General features: G+C 39.3%; 1 protein-coding gene across 1 annotated transcript; it reads right to left on the bottom strand.

Annotated features, from left to right (window-relative positions):
* Nucleotides 1-21,094: 21,094 nt before the first annotated feature.
* Nucleotides 21,095-22,102, bottom strand: LOC149145410 (F-box/kelch-repeat protein At2g44130-like). The gene has a single exon (XM_089452437.1). It carries the CDS (start codon nucleotides 22,100-22,102, stop codon nucleotides 21,095-21,097), a length of 1,008 nt encoding a protein of 335 aa, XP_089308563.1.
* Between the last annotated feature and the right edge of the window lie 323 nt (nucleotides 22,103-22,425).

The raw sequence follows: 22,425 nt of genomic DNA, 5'->3' as shown, positions 1-22,425 counted from the left end.
TGCTTTGCTATGTGGAGAATAACCAAGAAGAATGCCTTCATCTACTCTAGGTTCAAGTTTGCCAAGTTGCTCATCAGTATTCTTAATATAAAATTTGCTCCCAAAGATTTTGAAGTGCTTCACCGAACGAGTCTCACCAAACCAGAGCTCATGAGGGGTTTGAGTGCTGTTAACACGGACATTTGTTTTGTTGAGAATAACAACCGCAGCATGTGCAGCTTCACCCCAGAAAGTTGCGGGAGTACCCGACTCATCAAGCATAGCACGAGCCATTTGTTGGACTATTCTGTTCATTCTTTCCACAACTCCATTTTGCTGAGGAGTTCTAGCTGTAGAGAATTCTCTTCTTATCCCATGTTCTTCACAGAAATCGAAAAATTCATTCGAGGTAAACTCCCCACCTCTGTCAGATCTGAGGCACTTAATTTTGTATCCCGATTCATTTTCAACCAAGGCTTTGAAGGATTTGAATTTTTCGAATGCTTCATCTTTGTTCTTCATTAGTCCTAACCAGACAAACCTGGAGAAATCGTCAATGAATAATATCAAGTATTCTTCTCCTCGAGGTGTTCTTTTTCTGAATGGACCACATGTATCTGTATGTACTAGCTCAAGAGGCATGCTAGCTGATCCTTCCTTCTCTGGAAAATTAGTTCTGGTTTGCTTTCCAAACTGACATGATTTTCATATGGTGTTGTCTGGAATTTTGATATCTGGAAGATCGCGAACTGCCTGATATTTGCATGCTTTCCTTATTTGTGAAAAGCTTAGATGCCCCAACCTCCGATGCCATAGCTAGTGTTCATCATCCTTGCTTAGATAGCATTGTTTTTTCCTTCTTCAAATGCGTATAGATTATTTGGAGTTCTTTTACCTTTGATCACCGTTTTACCTGTATCAAGATCATGAACAAGACATCCATTTGTTCTAAATATCACCGCGGTTCCTTGATCACACATCTGGCTGACACTTAGAAGATTATGTTTCAATCCATTAACATACAAAACATTTCCAGCCTTGAACTTTTCTTTTAACTGAGCAGTGCCTTTTCCTTTTATAGTTGGAGGAGTATCATTTCCAAAAGAAACTTTCTTTCCCTTTTCTAGAGCAGAATATGACTCAAGTTTTTCTTTATCACCTGTCATATGCTTCGAACATCCACTGTCAATGTACCATAGATTTTCCTGTCCCTCTGCATAGAATGCTATCCCACATCTTTCTGTTTGTGGTTCCTTTATTCTCCATGTTTTGGTGTTTGAGGCTTGTTCCTTTGTCTACTGAAACCTGCTCCTGCATTCATAATCTTCATGACCAAAGTTATTGCAAATAGAACATTCAACTTCATTTTCAAGAGCCGAAAAGTTGTTATAGGTCCTTTTTGTAGTCCTGATCATACTTCTTTGTTCTTGAGCTTCTCTAGTCATGATTGTTTTATATGCAACACATTGAGCTGCTTTGTGACCAAAGTTATGGCAAGAGAAACATTGTCCATTGAAGAAATTTCTGCGGTTATCAAATCTACCAGCCAAATGATTGTAATTTCTATTGTCATCCATTCTTGAACTAAATTGAGAAGATTTGACCTGTGGCTGGTTGTAGCTTTTGTTCACCCTTAAAACGAATTGCCCTTGATAGTCTCTGTTTGCAATTCATCCCTGCCTTGCCTGATGGTCTTCATTGTGCTTTTGCTCATTCCTTCTTGCTGCATCAAGATAACTTTTTGAAGTGGTTGCTTGAGAAGTTTCTCCATTATAGCCCAGACCTGTCTTGTTTAGTGCAGAACGCTGTACATTGATAATCTCATCCAAAGTTTCAGATCCTTTGACAAACTTAAGATTAATAGCTTTTGTTTTCTCAATCTCTTTTCTAAGACCAACAATTTCACCTTCTAATTTTTCAAGATGTTTTTCCTTTTCATTAATTTGAAATTGTAGAGTATCAATGATCATATTCTTTTCTTCTATACATCTCTTGAGTCTAGTAATTTCTTCAAAAAGGCTATCCACATCTATAGCATCCATATAATCATCATCTTCAAATGCCATTAACAGTTTATAGTCATTACCTTGTTCATCTTCATCACTAATCGATAGACCATCACTATCTTCATGAGTGTAGTAACTTTTCTTGTTTGCACTCTGTTTCTTGTTCCATCTAGCAGGTTCCTTTCCTTTGTCCTTATAAGGACATTTTGCAGCATAATGACCTACTCTTCCGCAAGCAAAACATTTAAAAGGTAACTTACCTCTGAACCTTCCAGAACCCCTTTGAAGATTTCTGACAAAATTTGATTCTTCTTCTTCTTCTTCTGGCACGTGACTTGCTTCATAGTAATCTCCTTTGCCTGAAGCCTTGAAAGCCGCTTCTCTTCTGTTTGATGGACCTCCCTTTCTCATTTCATAAGCAGTTAGAATTCCATGTAGTTGAGACATGGTGAGAGTTTGTAGATTTGCTTTTTCATCTATAGCAGACACTTTAGATTCAAACTTGGGGGACAAGGATCTTAGGACTTTTTCAACCACAATAGCCTCTTTTATTTCTTCACCCAACTTTTTCATGAAGTTAACAATTTCATCTACCCTAAGGAAATAGTTAGCCACACTTTCATCATTATACATTCTGAGATTCTCATACTGAATCCTGAAAGTTTGAAGTTTAGCACACTTTACCTGTTCTTCTCCTTCATAGCTCGTGACAATTTTGTCCCATATTTCTTTTGCGGATTTATAGTGCATTACCTTCACGAATTCCGATTGGGATAAGCATCCCAATAGAGTATTGACTACTTTCGCATTTGTTTCATATTTCTTCTTCTCGACCGAATCTGTAGGAGTAGCTGAAGGAAAAGTGTAGCCTGTCTCTATGATATCCCAAACTTCTGTACCAAGAGATTGAAGATAGGCAGTAACTCTTATCTTCCAATAATTGAAGTTCGTCCCATCAAAAATTGGTGGCCTGATTGATGCTTCTCTCTCGTAGTTGCTCATGATGAATGATCTACCTTCAAGCGATCAAGCTTCTCTGAAGGACCTGCTCTGATACCAATTGTTGAAAATAATATTGAGAGGGGGGGTGAATCAGTATTATCAAGTTCTTTTAACAAATCTTCCTTATTTACACTTTGAATTATTTTTGCATATCAGTACCATAAAATAATGAGCATGAACAAGAAAAACAGATAGTCACACCAAAGAACACCAGATATAAGGTGGAAACCCAATGTGGGTGAAAACCACCTGCTGCAATATGTCTCTATCTTCTTTCAAATTAGAAACTCCTGTTACAATGATTTTGTACTGGTGCAGTCCTTTACCAGTACACAGGCTGCAACCTGCAGAGAGCTACAACTCTCTCTCATTTTCCAGTCTCTCCTGGAAGGGAGCTACAACCCCCTACTTCTTTTCTTTCAAGGACCACTTTTCATAAATTTTCAAACTGGATCCAACAACAACATTGAAGCTCATAATCAAACAACCTTCTGAATCACCCAATAACTAGATCCATACATATACAATGATATTATGAGAGTTATCAACCAGATCTAGTACATAAAGATAAGTCATTAATCATGTTGTTATCTGAACTCAATACCAGTAACCAAACATCAATTATGCACCCAAAACCCTGCAGAATAGTCAAAGGCAGTTAAAACAAATTTTAAGCAGGGATCGCAACTTCACTGGTATAGATCTGCGGATATCTGTACTACCTCCGCACCTGCGCCTTCTATGGCGCCGCGACCACCGCACCTGCGCCTTCTGTGGCATCCCGCACTGCGCCTTCTGTGGCGCCTCTGCACTGCGCCTTCTGTGGCGCCTCCGCACTGCGCCTTCTGTGGCGCCTCTGTGGCGTCTCCGCACTGCGTCTTCTATGGCGCCTCCGCACTGCGCCTTCTGTGGCGCCTCCGCACTGCGCCTTCTTTGGCGCCTCTGTGGCGTCTCCGCACTGTGCCTTCTGTGGCGCCTCCGCACTGCGCCTTCTGTGGCGCCTCCGCACTGCGCCTTCTGTGGCGCCTCTGTGGCGTCTCCGCACTGCGCCTTCTGTGGCGCCTCCGCACTGCGCCTTCTGTCGCGCCTCTGTGGCGTCTCCGCACTGCACCTTCTGTGGTGCCTCTGTGGCGTCTCCGCACTGCGCCTTCTGTGGCGCCTCTGCACTTCCGCAGCTGCAGCGCTCGAGAGATCACCCTTCACAGATTCGCTTTCAACTTCCCTTTCATAGATCAAACTTTTAAAACAATAACCCAATATTTCAAATCTTAAGATATTCGATTTGCAAGAATGAATTAGCCAAGTGATCTCCTTTGCTTTATATAGGCAAGCTTCTTCCTAAAATCATGGATCAATACCATAGATAACCAGTACAAGGGGCCCAAAAACATGGGGCTCAATAATACCAAGGACTAACCACCATGGACCAAAGGTAAGTTCTCCAACATATACACACTTTTGACGAGGTACCATGGTCCAAAACCATAGGTTCAAATACCAAGGACTAACTACCATGGACCAAAGGTAAGTTCTCCAACATGAAAGTGCGTGAACTTTTTCTCTACATGAAATAAACTTTTCTCTGCATAAAAGTGCGTGAACTTTTCTCTACATGAAATAAACTTTTCTCTGCATATAAGTGCGTGAACTTTTCTCTACATAGAATAAGCTTTTCTCTGCATATAAATGCGTGAACTTTTCTGCACTATAATTTATCATCTGAGATGAGTGGGTTGCCATCAAGTACAACATATGTATCATAAAGCCATACCAGAATCATAATGCCAACACTTTCAGCAATGGGGCTTGGATTTCATTGGGGAAATTCATCCTTCATCTTCAGGCCAACATAAATGGATTCTGACAGCCACAGATTACTTTACTAAATGGGTTGAGGCTGTTCCATGCAAACAAGCTAATGATTCTACTATCATTTAGTTCCTTGAAACTAATATTCTTTCCAAATTTGGTTGTCCTGACAAGATTATAACAGACAATGCTGTTGCTTTTAGATCCAAGAAGATGGTGAACTTTTGTCACAAATTCCATATCACTTTGGGCCATTCTACTGCATACTACCCTCAGGGCAATGGTTTAGTTGAATCATCTAACAAAAGTCTTATCAACATCATTAAGAAGATACTAGAAGAGAATAAGACAAATTGGCATAAGAAGCTTGTAAATGCCTTGTGGGCAGACAGGCTAACAACCAAAAGATCTATTGGGGTCAGCCCATATGAGTTGGTTTATGGAATGTAAGCCAAATTCCATTCATCATTAGGGGTCCCTATCATGAAGCTACTTCAAGAAAGTCAAGCTGAACCAAATGACATGCAAAGAAGAATCAATCAGATTATTTGTTTACAGCAAACCAAAGATCAAGTGTATAGCAAAGTTCAAATCCTACAAGAGCAGCTGAAGAAAGCCTTTGACAGAAGAACCAAGGCTGAAGATTTCTTTATTGGTAATAAAGTGCTTAAATTGGATTCAAGGAGAGAAGACAAGGGAAAGCATGGCAAATTTGACTCCCTTTGGAGGGGACCCTTTGTAATTCAAGCAGTGCAAGGAAATAACACTTATTTCTTGAAGAATTTGGATGACACTGAAGCTGAAGAGGGCCCTGTGAATGGCCGGATGTTAAAGCATTATTTTGACTACTTTCCATGTATATAGCATGGCTCTGCCCTGTACATTATCAGTTGTATATAGTATTTTCTTTCAGCATATAGATAGTTCAGTTTCAAAAGTGTTGTAAATAAGCAGGAAAAGGATTTTATTTCAGAAGTTCCACAATGGTGACAGATTCCAGTTTTGAAATCCAAAGAGAAAGCTCTCAAGTTTTGATAAGAAGTCAAGGGCCAAGGCATTCTGACCTGCTGTTCTTGGTCTTTCAAAGTAGAAAAACCATCCCCAAGTGGAGCCACTGTTAGCTACCTATACCAATAGGTTTCATTTTTCATGATTGACAGGGGAAGTTCCAAATATGCCCTACTTTGATGGTGCAAAGATCTCATATTTTTGTGGAAAACACCTATCTGCAGTTGTTTGAGGCGTGTCCTACTTCTGAATGGGTGATCCAACAGTCTAAACTGGGTCATGCCATATTTCAATTTTTGTTGTAGACTAGAGAAAGAAATATGTCCAAACTCTTCAATCTTGGCAGATGAGTAGTTAGGTAGAGAATGAAGGTTCCCAACTGCTTAATATGGGGCCTTGGAAGTAATAAGGCTAGCCTTAGATAGAAAATCAAAAGAAAATGCCAAAGGAAAAGAAAAGGGCACATGAGGGTTTGCAAGTCTAAGTGCACCCTCCCTGAAGTAACAAAAAATGCTAGGCAATAGAATGGGTAGGTAGATGGGGTTGCAGAAGCATGATTTCTTTCATATCATTGGCCTAAGCAAAGGAAACACATGGGGGCCAGTGCAAATCTTCCTATTCAGTAGTTTTGTAGCAACAAAGTGAAGCATGTCTAACTTCCCAATCATCCCCCATCAAACCCCTTTCGAACATCCCACTATCACCTTGGTTCATAAGAGAAATCAAGCTCATTTGCTGATTCTTGTTTCATAAAGAGCCACATTTCTTGTGTAAAAACCTTTTCATTTTGATCTACTCTCCTAACTAAGTTTGTTCCCTAAAACTTAGTGTCTATCACCTCTCATTCATATCCCCCTCCCATATTAAATATTAACCATTATTACCTAATTCCCTATATTCCCCTTTTCCCTACTACTATATCACCATTGTATATAAAAACCCCAAAGTATATATTTCCCCTACCCTAGGCAATATAGCCTTATAACTTCAAAGGTTGGAGTGCTAAGAGATTTAAGCGCAACAGGTAAAATAACGTCAAAAAACAAAGTTCAGGGATTAATCCAAGATCTGCTTGGTTAATAGCCCTAACCCTTCTTTGCAAACAAACGTTAATTAATCCATTTAGCTTGTAAACCATCGCTAAACCCACTTTTGCCGCTTATCCAAAGTTCTTGTTACAATGCGCATTTCACAAAAAACAAAAGGAAATTATTAAAATAATGCACCGGGTCCCACCGTATCATGTTGGCAATTTGCCCTCCCGTCGTCCGTTGGATCTGGACCCTCCCATCCGATGGCTCACATTGATTTCGGACCGCCCCCAATGCCCAGACGATAGCTCCCGAAAACTGTCAGAGCATGATGTCAGGGCTCGGACGCGTGTCGTTCCCAAATTGTATCGGGAGGCCGCCTGCGAAAACCGTTCCCATACAACAAGCGGTCCGATATTACCGCTTACCGCCTTTGTTTACCGCCCACCATGTCACGCCTACGTCTCTGCCACCTCAGCGTCGCATCACCGCTCCATTCGCCATCGCCCCGAGCTGTCCGCCACGTCCCCCATCCACATGGACCACTCACAGACCGCCACATCACCTTTTCGTACCCGACCCCACCCGATGACATCATGTTGACGTCATCCAAAAAATGTGCCAAAGCCCAAAATGTCTATATTTGGCCAAAAATCATGGTTTTTTCGCACTTTTTGACGAAAGACCACTGTGCTCCCTGCATGCATTTTCACGACCATTTCGCCGCCAACCTGCTGAAACTCACTCCAGAGCCGTGGCTGCCTACAAGTCAACTCAAACCAAGCCTCCGCCATTGCGCTGCGACCAGGTATTTACTACATTCTTCCCGCGCCTCGTCTATTCCGTTCTGCACTATTAGAACACCATAAAACTGCCAATTTCACCGAGAATTTAAACTGCATTGCCCTGCAACTAAGTCAATTGCCCTCATATCAACCAATTGTGCCCAATTGTACCTCAGTTACCCTGTTGTCACTGCAAATCATCCAATTGTATATCAACCTACTGTGCAAGCATTGCATTTGCCCGCAATTCACTAAAATTCTGCTTAAAACACACAAAAACCATGGAAACTCCAGTGGCATTGAACATTCCACCCTTAAATGCCCCACAAAGAGAGCTAGAATGGCATGCCCTGGCTGACAGAGACTACCAGATGGCAGAAGTAATCCCAATGTACAGCAAGTATCATATTCATGTACTAAATGAGCTGAAAGCCAAACATCTCAGTGGAACAGATATTCTAGGGATTTGGGACTCCAATTTTCCCATTTCCAATCTCCCTCAAGTCAATGTCCTCCCAGATTTGATTCGTAGATGCAGTGCCAACTATGATCCATGTCAAAGAGCTGTCCTCAGTCCCTCAGATTCGGTTTTGTTCCATGTCACCCCAGAGGCTATAAATCAAATGCTGCACTTTCACACTACAAAGCCACTGACTCCTCTGTCCATAATGCACTTGATAGACCATGGAGGCAAGCTGTCCAGTGCCCAAATCATAAAGATTAATCAGCTATTCATTGAACCAGGCTCTCAAACTGTGAGTACCCCTCCTATAGGAAATGTATATTTCAATGAGTTGGGCAGGATGCTTGTGGATATGATCAGTTATGTCCTGGGTTACAGGTCAACTGAGGATGCTGATGAAACCATTCTCGCAATGATGTCTATCTTCTCCCCTGGAAATCCTCCTTCTGTTCACTATGATTATGCTGCATACATTTCCAATAAAATTCATGAGCAATTGATGAATTTAGAGAGGGAAAGGATATTTAGATACACTTCCTACATCTATCACTTATTCCTGTTTTACCAGCCTGATAGCTTCCCTATTACTCTCAAGAAGTTTGATACTCAAGGAAACCCAAGATCTGTGGTATTTTGGTCTTCAATCTTTCATCATACATCTTATTCACCATACAGCTACTGTGAATTCATAGACCTTTTTATCCATCCAACCATGTCTTTACTGTTGAGTTCCCCTCCTCCAAGATTGACAGATGAGATGCAAAGAATCCTCCAGCTCTCAAAGGCCTACAGCATTGGGGATTGGTACTTTTACCAACACCATACAGTGATTAGAATATATGGTTGTGAGTTAGCCCCATATAGGCTACCAAGATATGTCCCTCTGAGACTTTTTGCTTTAGAGTATTTCAGAGAATTTGGAAATGCATACATGGTCCATTTCCACAGCAAAAATAAGAAGGTACAACTCAAAGTCAGAAATCAGGTAGGCCCATTTATTTATAATAAAAGATAAGAGGCATGGCAAGAAGCAGATAAGATCTTAAAGTGCCTCGAGTTGCAAACCAGTTTCCTCTGGATACCTTATGATCCCAACCATTTCATTAGCCTTAGAAGGGTCAAATATAAGTTGGCTAGCTATGATCATGTCAGATTGCCTCATATTGAAAAGTATGCAAATCTATTAAGATGGAAAGAGGGCACTCTAGAAGAGGCAAGTACTAAAGAGGAAATAGCACTAAAAGAAGCAAAGAAACTTGAGAAGGAAGCTGACTTGGAATATTGTGGGTAGGTTTTTTCTCTTCCTCATATTCAACTTGGAGTAGCTGCCTCATCTTCTACAGCTCCCAAGCAAGCAACTCAAACTATTCCTAAAGCAACTGGCACATAAAAGGGAAAAGAGATGGAGCAGGAGCAACCACTGCCAACAACAAAACAGCAGAAGGAACATACAGAACAGCAAGAAGAAATGGCTGAGGCCCTGTATCTACAAAGCAACAGGCTCAAGAAAGTGTGCCTCCAAGGCAGGAAACAGTAGTGGATACCTCGGTGCTCCAAACCCCGTTGAATGAAGAACGAACTAGGAAGAGGGACAGACAGCAAGAAACTCCCCACACTACATCAACAAGTCAACAAGGGGAGAAAAGGAAAAGATTAACCTTGAGGAGCCTCCTCAAATCATAAGTCCTCCCATAGGACAAACAGCTGGGACAGGCCCTTCAACGTCAGCACCAAATACAACAGCAGCACCAGCAACAACATCAGGATAGGCACCCAGCCTAGATATGCAGAATATGATGAAAGAACTTCAAGCTCTGGAGGCCCAGATGGCAGAACTAAATGAGGCCAAGGGAAAATTAGCTACACTTAATGAAAAATATGATAAATCAAAGCAAACTGTAGTTGAAAAAGCAAGAGAGGTGAAGGCTCTTGAGAAGAAGATAAAAGAACTGGAGAAAGAGCTCTCTCTTGACAAAGTGGTGGCTGAAATCAAGAAAGTCCTGTGGGCCAATATTGGTCAGTCTATAACAGATCAATGGCAATATATTGAAACCATCCATGAGCACATAGATCTCATAGGCAGGGCCCAAAAAGAAAGCCAAAGAGCAATGGCATCTCTAGGCAATATGCCTGAGATAGCCAATAGAATGATCAATGTCATTAACAACCGCACAGGCCCTCGGCTGGCAGCAATGGGCATCTCTAACAAAACTGACACCATCTTACTAGTAAAAAGGGTGCTCACTTTGAGAAATCTTGTGCAAACATTAAATAGAAGATGCAAAGAAATGCAGACAGAGGTGAACAAATTCATGGAGAAATTTACAGCATTGCATAACAGAGGCGTTCACAGCTTACTAAACAGTGCAGGAAGGTTACTATCCCATGAAAACTATGCCAAGAGGGTAAATACATTTGCTACAAATCAGATCAGTGCAACATCAAGTGCCCCAGTGGAAACAGAGCCTGCATCTGGGCAGAGCCTCTATGACAAAATAGAGAATTTGTTTTTTATCATGAATGAGATCAGACATCTATTTGAAGTGCCTCCAAATTACTACAAATATACTGAGGCATATGAAACCTTAGGCACAATTTTGAGACATCAGTTGCCTACTCAGGAATGGTGGACAAGCATGATACAAACATTGTTGTGAACAAGCAGATTTTTCATAAAATTTTTGCACATCAATTATAAGTCAGCAATTTCAGAAAATTGATATGTTTACTATGACTGGAAAAGAGTGGACTGAGCCAACTCAGCAAACCAATTTGGACACTAAAGCAACACCGACAGATGCAGATGACAGGGCTGAGATAGCTACAACACGACAGACCAATAAAGGGCGTATTATTCAGAATCAATGCAAAGCACCCTACAGAGCCAGCTGCCCTCAAAAGTCAAAAACTTCTTACAAAGAGCAAGCAGCTGGTGAATATTCATTAAAGTAGCTTTTAATTTTGTAAGAAATATCTTTGAAAGTTGGTAAGAGTAGTTATTATGCAATAACTCAGAACTGAGATATTTTTATGATATTTTGTATATATGCACCCCCGCACAGTTTATTGGAGTTTGTTGTTACTCGTTTGTTCAAGAGAACTCGGCTGTAATTCCTCTGAAAGATATAATAAAAAGGAGCTGTTGGTTTCCAAGGAATGAGTTTGGTTTGGAGCTGATGTGATGAAATTATTGACCGCTGCAGGATTCTCGCGTTATGACGTGATACAATAAGTGTTTTCTAACTATATTTGTGTTTCATCTCTTGCATCGTATGTCTATCATGTATGGTGTTTAATCCTGGTAGAAAGGTAAAATACTAGTTCAGGATTTGTCCATTAAAGACACCCTAAACTCAATCCTTGCTACTAAATATGTTTTCTTCAGGGTTAGCTGCAACTATGGAATTCTTAAATGCTCCTATTTGCTCTAATCACATGATAAGTCTTTATTCAGTAATTCTCTGTTGCTGCTGAGTAGGATTTGTCCTTCATTTGGTGTTGCACTGTAAAATAACTCTTAACTGCCTCTTACTCATGTAATTTATACTGTGTATTGTCTAAAAATCTAAGTTTGTATCATGAATACCCATCTGGCCCTACAGTGAAACTTTCTTTATCACACATATCAAACACTTTCATTCCTGGACTCCACATGCCCAATGGATTAAGCTCTCTTTGATATTTACATGCCCTTCCTTGAACAATAGCTTGCAACCAAAATTTAAACAGAACACCCACCTCTTAACTAGCCTAAAATCTTTAAAAAACAAAGTTAAAACTAAAAGAGAGAGCCCTCTCCAATTACAGGTAGGCTAGAACTCGTAATCCAAAGCTTGGTTAGTGGTTACCCCGGCCGTATTCCCTCAGGAGTCAAAGGGAACAACCTGGGTGTTAACAGCGTATACACATGGGATTTTTGATCAAAAGTCGGGTATGCTTATGCACACACTTTCATGCATGGAAAAGCGCGTACATGTGGGAAAGCTTATTTTTGGGTCCGTGGTATTTAGACCTATGGTTTTGGTCCTTGGTATTGCGTCCGAAGTGTTGAACCAAGGTATTGGGTCCCTAGTATTGGTTCTCAATGGTTTTGGACCATCGTATTGAATAAGTCCTAAGACTATAAAAGGAGAGGAAGATCATTAGGCAAGGGTATTCAGAAAGTCTTGATTATCTAATGAAGCATGACATCCAATATGCAGGTTATGGGTTGATGATGCATTGCTTGATCTAAGCTAAGGAGGAATCTCATCGGTTGATGGAGAACAAGATCTAAGGATAGATCGGGATCAAATGGCTTGAAATGAACTATCTCTATATGGTTGATTATGTTATTCTAGATCTACATACTGACGCATGTAATGTTCTGAACTGAGTATAATTTAAGTTTGAAATAGCTGCAAGTCATGATTGAATATTTATAGATATGTACGTGGGTTGGCTTCGGTGAAAGCGCATATGTATGTGGGTTTGATTCATCATAGTAGCGTATACATAATGAAGTATGATGTCTGAAGTTACAATTGGGTCTTATTGTTATTGTAGATTTCTGTTGTCTACTCTCTGTTCTGGTGACTGTGTTGTTGACAGGGTTTCAGTGTTTCAGTGATTCATAAATTGATGATGCTAGTATTGATTGTTTTGTGCTTCAATGTTATTGATGGGTCTAGTATGAAAATTGGATGAAACATGGCCTTCAGATTATAATGTTGTGCTTTAGGAGTATCCAGTCTAAAAATGCATGAAATATGGTCCCTGTAGCATGAAAGGAGATTTTAGGCCGGCGCCTACATACTAGTACATCAGCTAGTACAAGAGCAAAGGGGGTGGTAGCTCCCTTCCAGTAGTAGCTAGAGAATGAGTGAAGATTGGAGCATTCATTAGGTAGGCACCTACGTACTGGTAAATGGATCAGCTAGTAGAAGAGCTAAGGGGGTTGTAGCTCCCATCCAGGAGAGTCTAGAAAACGAGAGAGGGTTGTAGCCCTCTGCAGGTAGAAGCCCGTGTACTGGTATAATCTGACTGCACCAGTACAGAACTATTGTAAAATGAAGTTTCTTATTAAAAGAAGATAGAGATGAATTGCAGCAGGTGGTTTTCACCCACATTGGGTTTCCACCTTATATCATGGTGTTCATGTGTGCTTCTTGTGTGTGATGATTTGTTTTGTTTTACTACACCTGCTTACTATACATATGGTTAATGAAGTTTTGATGTACTAACTAAAGATCAACATTTAATGGATTAACTGAATCATAAGTATTCTGGATATACGCTGGTTGCATTAGACACAGTTGCGTATACACACAGGTTCCCTTAATTAAAGTAGCGTATATGTATCTAAGTATGGAAATGAAAAAGTTTTATTGATTTGATAATACTCATTCACCCCCCCTCTAAGTATTATTTCCAACAATTGGTGTCAGAGCAGGTCCTTTGGTATAAGTTTGATCGCTTGAAGGAGATCCGTGGAACTATGGGAAAGAAGCTGAAGAAGAAAGCACCTAAGAAGAAGAAGACATCTCAGAAGATCTATGACAGTGGGTGTATTGATTGGGGAATATGTGGAAGGAGCAAATCAGATTCAGAATCACTTCAGAATGAAGATGAACAAGATCTATCAGGTATGAATTTGTTATCCTCTGGTGATACATCTATTTATCCTCTTAAAGATGATGAATGTGATAGCGAAACAACTGAATTTGCACTTATGGGTGAGCAAGAAAGATATCAAATAGAGGCAGAATTTAAAAGGCTTACAGACAAAATTAGAGACTGACAAGATCTATTGAACGCAAAGGAATGTGCTTTGAAAGAAGAAGCTACCAAACTAAAAGCTCAACTAGAGGAAGGAAACAAGGTAAGGAATTTATTCAAGAATAAGGAAGATCAATGTCAAAAGTTGCAGGATGAAGTGACAACATTAAGAAATGAAGTCAATGAAAGGAGCACAATCAACAAGAAACTCAAAGATAGATCTAGTTATTATGAAAGAATTGAAGCTACGATCCGCTCGCTAAAGGAAGATCTTGAAGAATCAAAGAAGCATAATAAATATCTACTCCAAGCTCTTGAAAAACAAGAAAACAAAGTTCTTGAATTAAGGCATCAGTTGGAAGAAGGAAGGAAAGTTGAAGAAGACATGAAGAAGCACTATCATGAAAAGGAAGAGAATCTTCAGGTTGAGGTAAATATTCTAAATGATAAATTAGAAGAAAAGGATAAGCTCTTACGATTTCAAGATAGTACTAAGATCTTGGATGATATTCTTAGTAGTCAAAGGTCTCCTGCTATCAAAACTAGTCTTGGTTTTTATGAATCCATTGAAAGTGAATCTAGCTCACAAGGAGAGGCAAGAAACTCTAATGAGAAATCTGAAATGCACAACGAAGAGATGAGAAGAAAACCCCATCAACAACCAAGGAAAGAAATTATTAAAAGGAAATATTTTACTCCTCCAATGCATAATGTTGAATGTTATGTATGTCATAATCTTGGACATGTTGCAACTAGATGTAGAAGAAGAATGGTTCAAGATCATCACATTCCAGGTACTTTCAGGGATATTGTTTTTCTTGCAATATGTTTGGTCACAAAGCTGTTGATTGCTATAGGAGGAATATGAAACATATGAGATGTTATGCATGTAACAAGCTTGGACATATAGCAAAGGAATGCAGGAAGAAGGTTCGGTCACCACAACAAAAGGAGAAAACATCATCACACTTGAAGATATGGAAGAAGGAGGAAGTACAGTCAGAAATATGTGGCACAACACAATATACTCAGACACAACACATCACATACATAACAGACTCAGGGGGAGCTGAAAGTGTAAAACTTCAGTGTCCTAAATATCATATGCAAGTTTCATAAAGGGAAGTCGTGTATATACACAAGTTAGACACTGCATAGTCACGTATATGTCAGTATGAGGAAAAATAGAGGAGACAGGCTCAGAAAAAGGGTCTGATATGATTCAGTCCATTATTTGCTCTATTGGTTAATAGTTACATTCTGCTCAGGATGTGTGGAAATGTCTTGATACTTGTAAGATGTGTTCTTCATGATGATGATGTCTTGATGCTTATTGCCGATATATCCATGATCAGATCTAACAGTGAACAGATGGCACAGGTTGTGGGGGAGCATATGCCTTTAATAATGCATTGTTGGTGTTATTGTTAATAGTCCTTGGTGATGATGCTTATATGGCTAAATGATATATCTTGCTATGATGTGGTTATGAGTTGTCCATGATAAAATATCCTATGATTCTTGGGGTTACATAGTTGATGTTCAGATCATATTTGTGGATTGATTCTTAGATGGTGCATATATGATGCTTACATGGTGATCTTCATAAGGATAAGGACAAGTACAAAGCTTGAATACACAACTTCACTACTTGATGATGAGTCTTTCATATGCTGCTGCCATCATATGCATAAATATCATATAATATAGTTATGATGCAAGATTCCTATAGTTCTTGGTGCTCATATAAAGCCTTGACAAAAGATCTTGAGCTCAATACATGAATGATTACTCAAAGTTGCATTGTTGGAGACATGATGATGATTAGTTCTTACCTATATGTTGATAGGTTGATACTTACATATGTTGATTGATGCAGATATTCCCAAGTGATGATACATGGATGATCATGTTGATAAGACGGCCATGGTATTTTACACAAGATATAATGTAAATTATTTTATGATGATGGGTTGATATCTATATGCAGACATATCTTGTCATAGGACATTTACAGGTTGCTGATCTGGAAATGGTTGTACGTGAGTTTAATAAGGAGTATTTGTGTATATATGCCTGTTTCTGTGGATACAGATGCGTATATGTTAATTTGAAGGAAATCAGTGCGCCAAACTCAGAATGAGAAGAGTCTGATATAGGCCTGACAGAAACCATCTGACACAGATGAAACAGGTACAGAGGGAGAACATGATTGATGGTCTAGATGCTGTTGACAGATGCTCATAGAGCAGATCATACATTGTGTATGATGACTATCATGGTCTTATCTAGATGTTTGGTCTCATGCAAAGGTCATATCAAGACTCATGATGTAATAATGTGTCTCTATCTATTGTAGTCATTTGATGAAATCTCTTCTGGTCACATGATGTAATTTGTAACCCTTTTACGCATAAGAAGGATGATGAAATATTTCAGTCATGTATTTCTTTTATCAAGGTCATGTAACAGCCTATGTTAGTTCCCCACTATGCCTGGGATGAATGTTGTAATGTACTTATTTGTCATATGTAATCTTCTGGTTTATCCCCACTTGGTTGGGTATATGATTCAATTTTGGTATATCCCCACTGTGTTTGGAGATGGATGTATGAGTCTTTGGTGCTAGGAAGGTCACTTATGATGTATAGAGTCATGTTCTTTCTTGTAGAACATCTTTTTGCATACCTTTCTTACAGTGAGGGGGAGCAAGAACAGCACAGTTCAGCAAGGGCAGAGCTTTCATCATGTACTCAGAGGGAGTATGGACAGATTGGTACACCTTGGCATATACAAAGGGGCAGCACATTCAGAGATTTCAGCAGGTACTCAGGGGGAGTATGGATAGCAGAATGTTTATGAAGGAAAGAGAATATCTTGGTCTGCCCTTTGCCCTTGATGTCAAAGGGGGAGAGAGACTTGGTATTGTTGCCATCAAGTCCAAATGGGGAGATTGTTGGCATTATGATGCATGTGTTGTACTTGATGGAAACCCACTCATAGAAGAACATCTCACTTATTTATAACTAGATGAATCTTCAGAAGAGATATCAGATGTGACTGAATGCATGGGATGCAGGACAGCTCAAAGGAATCAGATGATAGTTCTAAGTGTGACAAGTTAGTTTCGCCATCAAGTCAAAAGGGGGATATTGTTGGCATTATGAGACAAGTGTTGTCCTTGATGGCAAATCACACAAATGACAGATCATAGTGCAGCAGTCAGTAGCAAAGAATTGATGATCAGACTACAAAGAATAAAGAAGAAGAGTATATATGCAGGCTCAGAGTATATACGCAGGTTCACTATATACCAAGTAGGGTATACACACAGATTATATGCAAGTTCACTATGTACCAGGTCGCGTATATACGTAGGTTCACTATATACCAAGTAGGGTATACACGCAGGTTCATATATATCAAGGAGCGTATACACACAGGATTTTTGATCAAAAGTAGCGTATGTGTATGCATGCACTTTCATGCACAGAAAAGCGCGTACATGTGGGAAAGCTTATTTTTGGGTCCGTGGTATTTAGACCTATGGTTTTGGTCCTTGGTATTGCGTCCGAAGTGTTAAACCCAGGTATTGGGTCCCTAGTATTGGTTCTCAATGGTTTTGGACCATGGTATTGAGTAAGACCTAAGACTATAAAAGGAGAGGAAGATCATTAGGTAAGGGTATTCATAAAGTCTTGAATATCTGATGAAGCATGAGATCCAATATGCAGGTTATGGGTTGATGATGCATTGCTTGATCTGAGCTAAGGAGGAATCTCATCGGTTGATGGAGAACAAGATCTAAGGATAGATCGGGATCAAATGGTTTGAAATGAACTATCTCTATATGGTTGATTATGTTATTCTAGATCTACATACTGACGCATGTAATGTTTTGAACTGAGTATAATTTAAGTTTGAAATAGCTGCAAGTCATGATTGAATATTTATAGATATGTATGCGGGTTGGCTTTGGTGAAAGCGCGTATGTACGCAGGTTTGATTCATCATAGTAGAGTATACATAATGAAGTATGATGTTTGAAGTTGCAGTTGGGTCTTATTGTTATTGCAGAGTTCTGTTGTCTGCTCTGTGTTCTGGTGACTGTGTTGTTGACAGGGTTTAGTGTTTCAGTTATTCATAAATTGATGATGCTAGTATTGATTGTTTTGTGCTTCAATGATATTGATGGGTCCAGTATGAAAATTGGATGAAACATGACCTTTAGATTATAGTGTTGTGCTTTAGGAGTATCCAGTCTGAAAATGTATGAAATGTGGTCCCTGGAGCATGAAAGGAGATTGTAGGCCGGTGCCTACATACCAGTACATCAGCTAGTACAAGAGCAAAGGGGGTGGTAGCTCCCTTCCAGTAGCAGCTAGAGAATGAGTGAAGATTGGAGCATTCAGTAGGTAGGCACCTACATACTAGTAAATGGATTAGCTAATAGAATAGCTAAGGGGGTTGTAGCTCCCATCCAGGAGAGTCTGGAAATCGAGAGAGGGTTGTAGCCCTCTGCGGGTAGAAGCCTGCGTACTGGTATAATCTGACTGCACCAGTACAGAACTATTGTAAAATGAATTTTCTTATTAAAAGAAGATAGAGATGACTTGCAGCAGGTGGTTTTCACCCACATTGGGTTTCCACCTTATATCATGGCGTTCATATGTGCTTCTTGTGTGTGATGACTTGTTTTATTTTACTGCACCTGCTTACTGTACATATGGTTAATGAAGTTCCGATGCACTAACTAAAGATCAACATTTAATGGATTAACTGAATCATAAGTATTATGGATATACGCTGGTTGCATTAGACACAGTTGCGTATACACGTGGGTTCCCTTAATTAAAGTAGCGTATATGTATCTAAGTATGGGAATGAAATTTTTTTATTGATTTGATAATATTGATTCACCCCCCCTCTCAGTATTATTTCCAATAGAACCCTCATTTAAAACCCCCGTGAGAACCAAGTTAAAGATACTGATGTGCAGATACTAATACAGTTGGGTCTGCAGGGGCTTATCCTAAAGGGAAAAAACAAAAGTGTAAATCACATAATGGCTGATATGGATTTCTGGAAAACTCCCCCTCAAGGTTTTATGAAATTCAATATAGATGGGGCCTCAAAAGGAAACCCAAGCATGGCTGATTATGGACGAGTGATAAGGGATGAAAAGGGTTGTATAGAAATAATCTTTCATAGTAGTTTAGGGAAAGCCACAAACAATATTGGAGAGCTCATGGCCATTGAGAAATGCTCAGAAATCCTGAGGGACTCAAATATTCATAACATTATAATTGAAGTAGATTTTGAAATTCATTATCAATTCGGTCAAGAAAATTTGCTATGGCTCAACTCCAGGAAAGGTTTTGAGACCTTGGAGGCTTTTGCAAGTCTATCGAATGATTCAATCCCACCTGCAGAATATGAGAACCTTGAGTTTCACTCATGTGCGCCAAACAACCAACAAATTAGCAGACATCTTAGCTAATGAAGGAGTACTATGTGCTAAAAACAACAATAAATATAAGTGGATAGAGATTCCCCAGAGGAGATTGAAGGAAGAGTGTCTTAGATAGGCGAACGTGGACTGAGAGATCTATCATAGCAAGGGACACTAGCAAGTTGCAGACTTCTAGAAATAGTTGGTTTTTAGTCCACATGAAGTAGCAGTTTAGGGATATGTATGTAAAAAAGCGACAACCCTTAGGCTGGAATATGCGCCCAAAAATATAAAAACCAAAGGTTCTTAGGCGGGTTTCAATTGACAACTCAAATATTTATATGAAATTGAAATATACTACAGATCGACCTTTCATTGGCTTTGTAGGGAGGTTGGTTAAAGGGCAAGCATATAAGAGAAATAGTAGCAATCTTATCAATTTCGTGTGGCAAATAGCAAGTTGATTACCAAGACAAACTGACCCGAAATCAACTTTAACAGTAGCTTTATTAGTCTTCGGGTCTGAAAGCAGGGTTAAACAGCGAGCAAGTCACTCAAACGGACATGAATCGCTGGAATCTAGTGGATTTTGTGCGGACAACATGTGCGAGGGTTATGAGCCAAAACAGATCCGAAATTTTTATAGAGCGGTCTCTAAAGGCTTATCAGATCAAATTCAAGAGTTAAAGGGTATGCTTGTTACGGGTCCAATATTGTTCTTGACCGTTAAATCTCTGACAACAGATTGAACGTTCTGGGTGCTCGAGTATCCTTTTGGTTTCAACCTCATGGTTTTGTGGGATTGGGGCCTGGATAGTGGGACCTAGTCTCGGTTTCCTAGGCTTTACGTGGCCCACTTCTCATTTGTAAATTTTGTAATATGGGTTTTTTATTATTTTGAATAGAAGGTCCGGCACTTACTTCAACAAAAAAGAAACTATATATTATAAGGGATGTTCTTGCTAATTTTATATTAGAGCAAGAATATAAAAATTTAAGGCTGGAAAAGAAGATATATGAGTTTGAAGAAGCTCTTAATCCAATACTCTTATTCATGACTCCATCATCTATTCAAGAACTTGAAGTAACAATAACACAACTTTCAATAAAAATTGGAAGCCATTTGAAATTACAAAATTTTGAGAAATTTTTCTATACTTGAAAAAATTATATCAAACAATCAATTAATTTTCTAAATATCTATGAAAGTATTTGGAAAATCATCAACATTTAATAAAAATGAGTTGAATACTTTATTTAAAAAACAATGCTCTTAAAGAAATCTTTAAAAATCAGTAAAACTTGCTTACGTTAAAAGGAATTAAACAAATTAAAACAATGAACATTATAAACAATTTAGAATATTCAATAAACAATTAATTAAACGCTGGTTTTTTTTTATACACTTCAAATTACCCCATATATATAAAAAATCAAAACAATTCCAAAAAACAAAAAACTAAAACTTAAAAAAAGTTTTTTTTTTCTTCCTACACTATACTTATTAAAAAAAAAACAAAAAAGTTAAATTGTGATTTCTTTTCTATAAATTCCTTATTTGCAGATTTTTAAATCATTTTATATTATCTTTTAATAAAAAAATAATAATTTAAAAACTTACCTATTTTACTCAACTGAAAATGAAAATTTCTGACTATTATATCCGCATTAAATAATTTTAGAGAAGTCAAACTACCACAAATATATAAAATTTAAATAATTTAAGAGAATTTTATAATAACTTTTAATTGAACGGACAAACACTTCAACCGATATAAGTCAGGTGGCATAACTCACTCCATTCAAATCTCTACGACTGTTGCATGTTTGATCAAGGTAGAACCTTCCTCATAAACACCGTTCACTTCAGTCCACTGCGCCACTGACGGGTTGAACAAATACGAGACCCGTGTGTGAGTGGCAGTTCCGCTTACAAAAATACAGTGGCGCCATTGTGTAGCACATGGAAAATCGACAAAATGTTGCGGAAGAAAAGCCACAGGTGTCCAAACGCTTTTCGCACCATCATACTTTATTACTTCTTCTTTCGTGAATCTATATAACTCTCCACTAAAAGAAACAACACCACAACTTCTCCAGACATCTGTACTCAATCTCTCACTATCTTCACACCTTCTCCACCTTCGCGTAGTCGGATCAAAAACCTCTGCATTTCTGTTGAACTGGCCTCCGCCTAACACCATGAATTTACCTTCCATGAAAACACCGTGGCATCCCTGGCCGTGCTGTTGGTTCATAGGAGGCAGAATATCCCACTTGTCTTCGGCCACGTTATAAACTTCTGCAGACGCCAGGGGAGTGCCATCGTCATCGATACCGCCGGCCACGTAGACAAGTCCATTGGCAGAAGAGACAGAGCACCCAAAGGAGTATCTAGCTGTAGGCATGTCAGCTCGGCGGCTCCATGTGGCAGATACAAAGTCATAAACGTATACCCTCTTCCTATAGTGGTAGAATCCGCCAATGAGAAGCAGTTTCCCATTCACAGCAGCGCACCGACACAGTGGTGTGATTCTAACAAAGTCTGGATCGTGGATGGGAGGTAGCATCTCAGAGGTGCCCGTCACAGGGTCGTACACCTTTACTGCGCAGAGAATGTCAACCCTCTTATGCATTTGGATGAAGCAAAGGAGATGCTCGCTGGCCCCACATATCTTTCTGTCGGTATAAAATTTAGGGTTACTCAGCATAGCCTGCCAACTTGTGCACACAGTTTTTAGCTTATGGTGTGATGAGTAAGGCACTCTCAGCAAGCAACATCGAACGAGGTCATCTGGAATAACGTCCATGGCAACACTTCAAACAAAAGACAGACACCTATTTCCTTGTTCAAGTTTATTACAGACAGATAATGCTCCAAAAGTGAAAGTGAAGTTAAATATATGAGCAGAATGGGGTATCACCCGTGCCGAAGAGAACTGAAGCTATCAAATGTTCTTCATTCGTGCCTAAGAGAACTGAATCTATCCACCCGTGTCTAAGAGAACTGATGCTATCCGCCAGTGTCAAAAAAAACTCAAGCTATCCACCCGTGCCTAAGAGAACTGAAGTGATCAAATGTTCTTTATTCATACCATGAGCATCTATTAATTTCATTCATATATTAATATAA

The sequence above is a fragment of the Pinus tabuliformis genome, chromosome X (assembly GCF_031772625.1).
Source record: "Pinus tabuliformis cultivar Carrire ecotype Pingquan chromosome X, CPIR1, whole genome shotgun sequence".
In the NCBI taxonomy this organism is placed as follows: Eukaryota; Viridiplantae; Streptophyta; class Pinopsida; order Pinales; family Pinaceae; genus Pinus; species Pinus tabuliformis.
Note: the sequence above shows the minus strand (reverse complement) of the source record. Positions and strands in the feature narration are given on the sequence as shown.

What these genes read in the sequence shown, in the direction of transcription:
- LOC149145410 (XM_089452437.1), bottom strand. Translation starts at nt 22,102, where the DNA reads ATGGACGTTATTCCAGATGACCTCGTTCGATGTTGCTTGCTGAGAGTG.